This window comes from Myotis lucifugus, unplaced genomic scaffold, assembly GCF_000147115.1.
Source record: "Myotis lucifugus unplaced genomic scaffold, Myoluc2.0 scaffold_397, whole genome shotgun sequence".
NCBI lineage: Eukaryota > Metazoa > Chordata > Mammalia > Chiroptera > Vespertilionidae > Myotis > Myotis lucifugus.
The window spans coordinates 232,884-242,473 of NW_005871445.1; the positions used below are offsets into that span (position 1 = coordinate 232,884).

Sequence of the window (9,590 nt, forward strand, 5' to 3'; positions counted from 1 at the left end):
AACTAAGGCTTGGCGAGGCTAAGTGGCTTATCTAGTGTCTATCAGGACATGAACCTAGGTCTACGCTCACCCCTCATAGCCAAGCCCAGGGTTCCCATCCCCAGCCCTAGCCAGTCCCTGCCCCAGCCAAGCTGGAAGGCTTCCGCTGCTTGGTGAGCCTCCTCACCTCGCTGAGCCCTGTTGCTTCATCTGGAAAGTGGGGGTTGCAGTGGTGCCCACCTCAGGGAGCTGGATGAGGCCGAGTGAGAGATGCTGGGCCCAGACACAGAGCCAGGGCTCTACCATGTGCCAAGGTTAGAAATCTTTAACGGCTCTTAACCACACCTACCAGATCTATAAACTGCAGGCAATAATGGTTTCAGATCTGTACGATGCAGATAACAATGGCACAGGGCCAGTAGGTAGTGAACACTTGATCCATGTTGCCTTTATTGTTTTTTTTGCAGGTTACTGAGATCATCAATGGTGTTTCTTTTTTTTTTTTTTTTAATCCTCACAGGAGGATATTTTTCCATTGATTTTTAGGGAGAGTGGAAGAGAGAGGGAAAGACAGAGAAATATCAATGTGAGAGAAGCACATTGATTGGTTGCCTCCTGCAGGCGCCCCGACCAAGGCCTGGGCTGGGGAGGAGCCTGCAACCAAGGTCTGAGCTCTTCACCGGAATCGAACCTGGGACCCTTTGGTCCGTAGGCTGACGCTCTAGCCACTGAGCCAAACCGGCCAGGGCTGTTATTAAAATGAAACTAGCAGTCCTCTTCACAGAGTAGTCCTGAGAGTTCAATCAGATGAAACCAGCCTACAGACACAGGCCTGGCACACAGGCCCCTGGAGGTAGCTCTGCCAGCAGCCCCGCCTGCCGGTTCTGCTCTGAGACCCTCCACAGCCACACTGGGTGGGGCTCCTGTGGAGCCTCCACCGGGCAAGCCTCAGGGCCCCTGACCACCCTGAGACCAAGGCTTATCAATGACAAGGTTGTCCTTGAAAGTGTGGGCTCATCATGGCTGATGATCTCGGACCCCTGAGGCATATGCACACCAATTTGTACAAAAGAAAGAACAGAGGCTTAGCGAGGCAGGCGCCCGGCTGTGGCCCAAGGTCACAGCGCTCTCCTACCTGGAAAGAGGCGGATGTAGCCGAGAAAGGCCCCCCGGATGGGCTCGGCTGCTCCATGCTTGCTTCACACCACAGCTTCTCAGCCACTGGCCAGGAAGTAGCGAAGGACCTGGCCCCTTTCATCCCTGGCCTTCATGCTCCCCACGCAGGCGGGCCTTGACCGCAGGCCACCTCTGCAAGCCCAGGCTTTAGCTGGGCTGGAGACGGGAGGGGGAGTTGAGAGGATACCCAAGATCCGCCTTCTCCCCACCCAGAAGCCCAGGGCCTCCCCTGTGCAGGGAGGAATGTCTCACCTGATAGGTTCCTGCTCTCATCCTGGGACCTGCCCAGGGACCTCATGTCCTCCCTGGAGGTTTCCAGAGTACAGTTCCCATGAGTTAAATAACAACTGGGTGGGGGTTAAAGGTGAGCAGGCAGGCGGGGACACCGCAGGGAGAGGCCCGCGTGGGAGGCTTGTAGCGCTAGGCGCTGGCTTTGTTGGGCCTTTTATCACAGCCTACCTCCCCTTATTGTTAGGACCCATTTGCCCGGGCCCTGGCCCGCTGGGATCCCTGAGGACGGGGGAGTAGAATTCAGGGGTGAGTCTAAGCCTGCTGGGGGGAGCGGCTGTGGTTCTCCAAATCATTTGGTTAAGAAGCCAGGACACAGACCCGTTTCCCAGCCTGCAGGGTGGCACTGAGGGCCCGAGGGCCGTCCGAACACAGCCGCTAGTAAGACCTTTCCTGTTGCCACTTGAGATTCACAAGTGCCAGACACTACTGTGCCTCGGGGTAATGTTCTGGACACACACCTCCCTCCACAGACTGGGATGAATAACAGGGCCCATGCCTGCCACTGGTCCTGACCTCCTCTCTGGGGTGTTCTATGGGGAAGTGGGGTGTAGGGGGAGCTTGGGGCCAGAAGCTCCAGGGTTTGGGGCCTGCTTGTGGTTGTTTTAAAATATGGTTTGAGTGCATGAATGAAAACATTAATTCAGGGAACATGAGAAAACACGGGGAAAAAGAACAGAACCGCTCCAAATAACCACGGGGAGTTCCCGTGACTATTTTCCCTATAAAATGGGCTCAAGTGGCGTGTTTCCCACCTGCTGCCTTTGGAACCACTTCCCGGCACAGTGCACGTACCTGGACATCCTCTCTCCTCGCCCAGCTTCAAGCCCAGGGCCCTGCCCTGTCCTGGCTGCACCGACCCCGACCAGCTGCTAGAGGCGCCCTTCCCCGCCGAATGGGGTTAGTATGTACGGGGCGTTAAAGCACTGCTCTTATTTAAGCTGATGGAGGTTTATGCTTCCCACATGCAGGGCTGCCCTGAACAGGGTGGGTGCACAGGGCGGAGGTAGCAGGAACAGGTTAGGGGTGCGGCCTTTCAGGTTACAGCCCTGGCGTGGCCACATGGCCCTTCTATGGGACAAGAATCCCACACGCCTAGGCTCTTAGCCTAGGGCAGCGGTTCTCAACCTGTGGGTCGCGACCCCTTTGGCGGTTGAACGACCCTTTCACAGGGGTCGCCTAAGACCATCCTGCATATCAGATATTTACATTACGATTCATAACAGTAGCAACATGACAGTTATGAAGTAGCAACAAAAATGATTTTATGGTTGGGTCACAACATGAGGAACTGTATTTAAAGGGCCAGAAGGTTGAGAACCACTGGCCTAGGGAGACTCGCTTGTTCCTAATCCCCCTCCATGGGAGGGGCTCCTACTTACTGTCCTCCGCTCCCTTCTTCCTGTTCTCCAGTGACCCTGCTGCTCCCAGCAGGTCTGGAGGAAGGAGTCCACCCGATGGCTCTTGTCGAGGTCACCACTGACCTCGCCGCAGGTAAGCCCAACAGTCAGCCCTCACTCTCTTTTGGACCCATCAGAATTTGTGTAAATGATCACTCCCTCCCCCTAAAAACACTGTCCCTTAGCTTCTGGAACCCACTCTCCCTCTTGTCACTTCTTACCTCATCTGTTGCCCTCAATCCCCAGACGTCTAACACTGGCGTGCCCGGTGGGCCTTGTCTCGCCTCCTCCAGTGGGGACTCCATGAGAAGACAGACGGGACAACTGCTCCTAAGACATTTCTCTACGTGGAATCGCTGGGTCCAAGAATAAGAACCTTTTATAGAAACCTGATCCTTCAGAGAAAAAACCCTTACCTTGAACAATTAAACTGGCCCTGTGAGCTTTCCTGCTATAGTCACGTCATTTAAAACCTAGCCACCTTGTTGCTGTAGCTGTAGGACACCTTGCTGTTTTTGTCCTTGGATTACTAGTTGTACTAAGTTGAATAGCATCCTCCCAAAATTCATGTCCACCTGGAACCTCACAATGTGACCTTGTTTGAAAAGGACTTCATAGACAGAACTGGTTAAGAGGAGGTGATACTGGGTCATGGGGAGTCCTAAATCCAGTGGCTGGTGTCCTCATGAGAGAGAGCACAGAGCATAAGACCACCACGTGAAGACAGAGTAGAGGGATATGTCTACAAGCCAAGGACACCAAGGACGGGGCAGCCACTGGGAGCTAGGAGGCAGGGAGCGGGGTGTTCTCCCTCAGAGCCTCCGAAAGGAACCACAGCCACACCTAGATTCCGGACTTCTGGCCTCCAGAGCCAACAGAACGGAGGTTATTGTAAGCCACCTGTCGGTGGCAACTGGGTATGGCAGCCTCAAGAAACTAATCCTTGCCCTAGCCCAGTGGTTCTCAACCTTCCTAATGCCGCGACCCTTTAATACAGTTCCTCATGTTGTGGTGACCCCCAATTTCATTGTTACAAATTGAACAGAATTAAAGCACAGTGATTAATCACAAAAACAATATGTAATTATATATATGTTTTCTGATGGTCTTAGGTGACCCCTGTGAAAGGGTCGTTCGACCCCCAAAGGGGTTGCGACCCACAGGTTGAGAACCACTGCCCTAGCCGGTTTGGTTAAGTGGATAGAGCATCAATCTGATCGGCCTGCGGACTGAAGGGTCCCAGGTTCGATTGCGGCCAAGTGCACATGCCTGAGTTGCTGGCTCCATCCCCAGTGGGGGGTGTGCAGGAGGCAACTGATCAATGACTCTCTCATCACTGATGTTTCTATCTGTCTATCCTTCTCCCTTCCTCTCTGAAATCAATAAAAATATTAAAAAGAAACTAACCCACTAGCCAAGAACCTTTGAAGCTGTGAGCTGGGCCAGTTTTCACAAGGACAGTTCTGGTGAGAGACCTTGCCAACCTTTCTACCTGAGCCCTTCAAGAGGCCTCCTCCTGGGAAAGAATAGAGAATTCACCTCAAACACTCCTGCCCCCAACCTGACTCAGGACGTGCTGCTCCTCCAAGGGTCCCAGCTCTGAGCCCCAAGATCCAGCCTCCACCTTATCCAAGCCCTGCAAACCCTTCAGCTCGCTGATCATCTCCCCTCCACTGTCTCCCAAGAGTCTAAGGAACTTTGCAAGCTCCAGGTCTAACTGTTATTCCATCGATAGGGCTCAGCCGCCTGCGCTCATGGGTCAAGTTTGAACACAGCTGTCTGTCAGCCACAATGGACTGCGCCAGCTGGTCTCTGCCCACCCAGCTCACCCCAGACCCTCTCCAGTTCCCTCGCCAAGGAGGCCTCTTCTCACCTGTCTTCCCTCTGACAGAGCGGAGGAGCCGGGGAGCTTCGTGGTACATGCCCTTAGGGAAGCAAGATGGCAAGTCTGGAAGGTACCAGATGGGGGGAAAAAGACAGAAGTCCTGTACCATTATGTCAGGGAACGTGAACTGGGACAAAGATGAGTTAAGATCTGACAAATCAAATTTCAACAGTGAGGCCCAACCTATTGGCTGCAGGGTAAGAGCTGGGAGCCTGAACACAGAACAAAGCATACAGCCACTTAGTGGGGGGAAAAAAGAAAAAAAAATCAACTTTAATTGCAACTGGTCAAACTGTGTCCAGGAATGTCTTTAAACAACCGAATAAAGCAAACATGATAAAATTCTCCTACTGAAGAAACCAGGTTTTTGCCAGCCCCGGCGCCTGAGGCTCAGGCCAGGAGCAGCCCATATTCCAGCTGGTGTCCCCCATGCCAGTTTCTTAGGCCAAGAGAAGAACCAGGGATGGGTGAGGACCTGTCCCTCCTCCCATCATGCTGGGAACCTAGAAAGTCACTGGTGGGGTGCACCTCTCCCCCACCCCATCCTGTCCTAAGGTAAGTGGAGACGCTCTGGACAGTCTCCAGAGCCAGGGAACCAGGGAGGTAGCCTCAGTGCCCCCCTGGACACTGAGCCAAAGCTTTACTCCAGTCCACTCGGATGGCATCCCCAGTGCCCAGATGGGGATAAGACGAAATATGCGCTGGAGGAAAAACTCAAATGCCCCATCGTCTCCACAGCGCGAGTCACAGAGCAGAAGACAGAGCCCTAAGGAAAGGCAGCAGCGCCGCCCGCCACTCAGAAGACACGCTCGAACTCCGTCTGGTTGGTATTGGTGGGGTTGCGGCTCTGGTTAGTGGAAGGCTGGGTGATCTGGCTGCCCTTCCGGCGTGGTGGCGCCAGGTACTCGAACATGGATGTCAGGTGGGTGGAGAGCATGCCCTTGAGGTCCGAGGGCATGGGGTCAGACCAGAAGAAGTCATGGTTGAGGGCATCGTCGCTGTCGATGCGCTGCGCCGGGTCCAGCACCAGCAACTTGTCGATGAGGTCCAGTGCGTAGGGGTCACGCACATAGGCCTTCAGCCGATCCTTCACCTTCCGCTTCTGGCCCTTCACTAGCTCCAGTTTCTCGAACAGCTCGTACTTGTCCACATTTGGCCACACCTGGGGGAAGGCATGGAAAGAGGATAAAGTTAGTTCAGGAGACGAGTGGCTTGTCCATTGGTCAAGCACCTGAAGGGACTAAAACTTCTCTGTTCAGATGCTTCCACACCACCCCTGGAGGGTGAACTCGACCCCTCCAAGGTCAAAGTAGCAGTGACCATGTGTTTGGCACCGAGGGCCAGGCCCTTTTATATAAATCGCCTGGAGCATGTGTGCCACAGCCGACACAGGCAGTTGTTTCACAGCAGAGAAACTCGAATCAGGTGAGAAGTCCAAATGCCTTGCCCAAGGCCACAGAACTGGTGATGGAGCAGCCAGCCTGCGCGGCTCTAAAGAGCAGGTCCTGTCCCTCCACCTGCCCCCTCTCCAGAGAGGAGCTTTCCTTCTGTCCCACTCCCCGTTCCTCCCCTGCCAGGGAGACTTCTGGGCTCTGCATCCTGCAGGGACCAGGGGCCCAGGCAGCCCGGCCACGCACCTCAGGGGTGATGGAGCCACAGAGCTGGCTGATGAGGGCAAGCTGGTGCTGCTCCGTGTTGCCCTGCATGATAGGGCTGCGGGTCCACATCTCCGCCATGATGCACCCAGCACCCCACAGGTCAATGGGGGGACCGTAGTCGCGCTCCCCTGGGAAGAAGAGCGCACCAGGAGGGCCCCTTGAGCCCGAGGGCCTCCTGAGATGCAATGCCTCAGGGCCGGCGGCTCAAGAAGCCCTGGCAATGGGGGGGCTGAGGCCAGGCTAAGTGCCTAGCCCCTGCCCCCTCTGCCCACTCGGGAGTCCTCACCGAGCAACAGCTCCGGGGGCCGGTACCAGAGTGTCACCACACGGTTGGTATAGCGGTTGGGCTGGCTGTTCTTGGCCAGACTGAAGGCCCTGGCCAGCCCAAAGTCTGCCAGTTTCAGCACCCCATCTCGGGTGATGAGCACGTTAGCTGCCTTCATGTCCCTGTGCAGGATCTGTAGGAAGGGCAAGAGGGCTCAGTCAGGTTCCCAATGGTCCTTTAGCCACACCCACCCAGCAGTGGGAGCAAAGGTCAGACCAAGCCTGGGTCTCTCCTCCCCCACCTTGTTCCTATGGATGTAGTAGAGGCCATTGAGCAGCATCTGCATGACCTTCTTGATCTCAGACAGCGTGAACTTGACTAACACGTTGCTCAGCAGCCCAGCAAGGTCATGCTCGCAGAAGTCGAACACCAGGTATATACTGCCTTTGCAGCGGTTATAGGGGGAAGCTGAGGCAGGAAGAATGGGAAGGAGGGATGGGGGTAAGAAGAAAGTAAAAAATCCCATACGCAACTCATTTTTCCACAACCAGCTCCTAAACCCCTCCAGCCCACGGACACCCGGCATCTGTCTGTGTGTTCCTTCACTGGTAAAGTAGGTCCTGAGTGCCTCCTCGGGGCCGGGTGCTGTGGCAGCCCTGGAGAAGCACCAGCTTCGACGAAAGGACCGGAGAAAACAGTCACAGTAGGTGTGGGGAGCTGATATAGGGTTAAGCCTCAGACTGACCTGTGGGCAAAGTCACAAACAATTCCCAGCTTAGAGGGCACAGTCTTCTTAGCATAATTAGGCTTGACCTTATGAGGCTCTCTAGATCTTATCTGGGAAGCTAATGGGCTGAGGGAAGTGCAGGAAGTGTAACTATGGTCAAAACAAGTGAAACTCACAAGAACTGTGTAACTATAGAAACCACTACCTTGTTTACCTCTCTCTATAAAATAAAGGCTCAGCTTGCCTTGGGATCTCTCTCTGTGGCCTCAGCCAGGCACAGGGAAGATCCACGGAGACTAAGCAAAGCTAGAGAGTTCTGAATGCTGTCTCCGTGTAAAACATTCTTCGCCGACTCCGTCCACACCTTTGGGAACCCCTGGACCGCTGGGGCTGGACCCCAGCAAGTAGGTATGCTTGGGTGAAGAAGAAGCAATTTAAGTGTGTCCAGATCCAACTTTGCCAACAAAGCCTGAGCTTATTCCCATTTTCAGATGAAGAAAATGAGGCTTATAAGAGCCAAGCAACTTACCTTTGGTTCGACAGATCTCAATCAAGTTGACCACATTCTCATGTTTTAGAAGCTGGAGGATCTTGATTTCCCGCAAGGCCGTAATGGGGAACTGTGTGGGAGAAAGACAGATGAGCGTCCAAAGGGAGGAAGCGCACTGTAGACCAAGGAACTGGCCACAGAGTCTGTACTAAGGGGCACAGGTTGGGAGACAGAGTAAAATCTTGGGCTCTGAAACCAGCTATCGCAGATGCCCCATCTGAAAAACAGGTGTAAAGCAGTATGCACTCCTCAAGGAGTTGGTTTGAGACAATGAATCGAAATAGTGATACTTAAATCGCTTCACTATTGGTCACTAAATGCTCCACTGCTTCCTTAACCTTTAAATTTTAGCTCTGTGCATGTTTAACTTGCCGGGCACGAACAAAAACAACAAGAAGAACTATTAAGAAATGTCCTTGCTAAGTAAGAAGTAGGTCCCTGAAAACTGGACTAGGGCTAAGTGGGGAGAGGAACCTGCTCCTTTTCAGTTGAGCACTAGACGCTCTTTTAAATCCAACGCATGTATTTTTCATTATATATTAAGCAAAATTAAACGCTAAAGAAAAAGGGTTTAAAGACTTCCTAATTTCATAAACCGCTCTGCACTCCGTGCAAGCATCCTCCTGGCCCTAACCACAGTTGCCGAAGAATAAAATTTCAAATACTTTAAAACATTTGAACTCGGAAATTTAATTTGGAAGTCAAGCTCCCTGCACCACGGAAATTCCGGAACTACTATACATCAGTTAGGTCTCCACGTGAGAGTCCTAGAAGCAGCAAGGCGGAAACTCAAGGCGGAAACTCAAGTCGGCCGCCTGCCGCCTGACCCGTACTCACCCCCTCCTTCTCGTTCTCCATCAGGACTTTCTTCAGAGCCACCTTTTGGCCGGTCAGGCGATGCTTTGCCTTAAACACCTCCCTGCAGGTGGAGAGGGGGATCCAAAGCCCATCAGGCCCCTTTCGCGGGGCCGGCCCCTCCCCCACCAGAAGAGGCGGGCAGGGAAAAGGGTCTCCCGGGCGGGGCCTGGTACCGAGGGCACTCGGCTACCCCGCCACGAGCTCCTTGCGATCCCTCTCCGAGCCCCTCCTTCCTCCCCTCAGTCTCTTCTCGCCCAGGCCGCTCTCGGAGAGATCCTGCTCCCCTCCCCAGCTCCTCTCTGCAACCCCTCCCCACTTCCCATCACGGGCCTCAGGCTCCTCCCCGCCAGCCAGCTCCGTCGGGCCCAGGCGGGATGGAGCGCGGCCTAGCGAGACCAGGAGACAAGTCTAGGGCTGGGTGGCCTCCTGACCGCCTCGGGCCCGGCACCGTGCATCCCGCCGTAGGCCCTGAGGAGTGCAGGCCCAAGGCACCCAGCCCCTCCGGGCCCAACCTTACCCAAAAGTGCCTTGGCCGATCTTAGTGAGCTTCTCATATTTGGTCACCTCATCACAAAAGGGGCACTCCACTGAGTCGTATTGCTTTGCCATGGCCGCCTCCAACGCGCCGCCGCCGCCCCCAGCCGCCGCCGCCGCCGCTCCCGCTCCGGGTCCCGCCGCCGTGCTCCAGGCCCCTCCCCGGCCGCGCCACTTCCGCCTCCACGGCCACTTCCGGCCTCGCGGCGCCGACCCCGCCTCTTCCGTTCGTCGGCCGCCGCCAGGCCCCCTGGGACTTGTAGTTCCCGG

At 54.8% G+C, this 9,590-nt stretch overlaps 1 protein-coding gene across 1 annotated transcript; it reads right to left on the bottom strand.

Moving 5' to 3' along the window:
- Window positions 1-4,968: 4,968 nt before the first annotated feature.
- CDK9 (cyclin dependent kinase 9) lies at window positions 4,969-9,554 on the bottom strand. Its single transcript, XM_023743515.1, has 7 exons — window positions 9,304-9,554; window positions 8,766-8,847; window positions 7,908-7,998; window positions 6,953-7,119; window positions 6,673-6,844; window positions 6,366-6,514; window positions 4,969-5,890 (listed from the first exon to the last, which is right to left on the bottom strand). Exons 1-7 carry the CDS (start codon window positions 9,393-9,395, stop codon window positions 5,525-5,527), a joined length of 1,119 nt encoding a protein of 372 aa, XP_023599283.1. The 5' UTR covers window positions 9,396-9,554; the 3' UTR covers window positions 4,969-5,524.
- Between the last annotated feature and the right edge of the window lie 36 nt (window positions 9,555-9,590).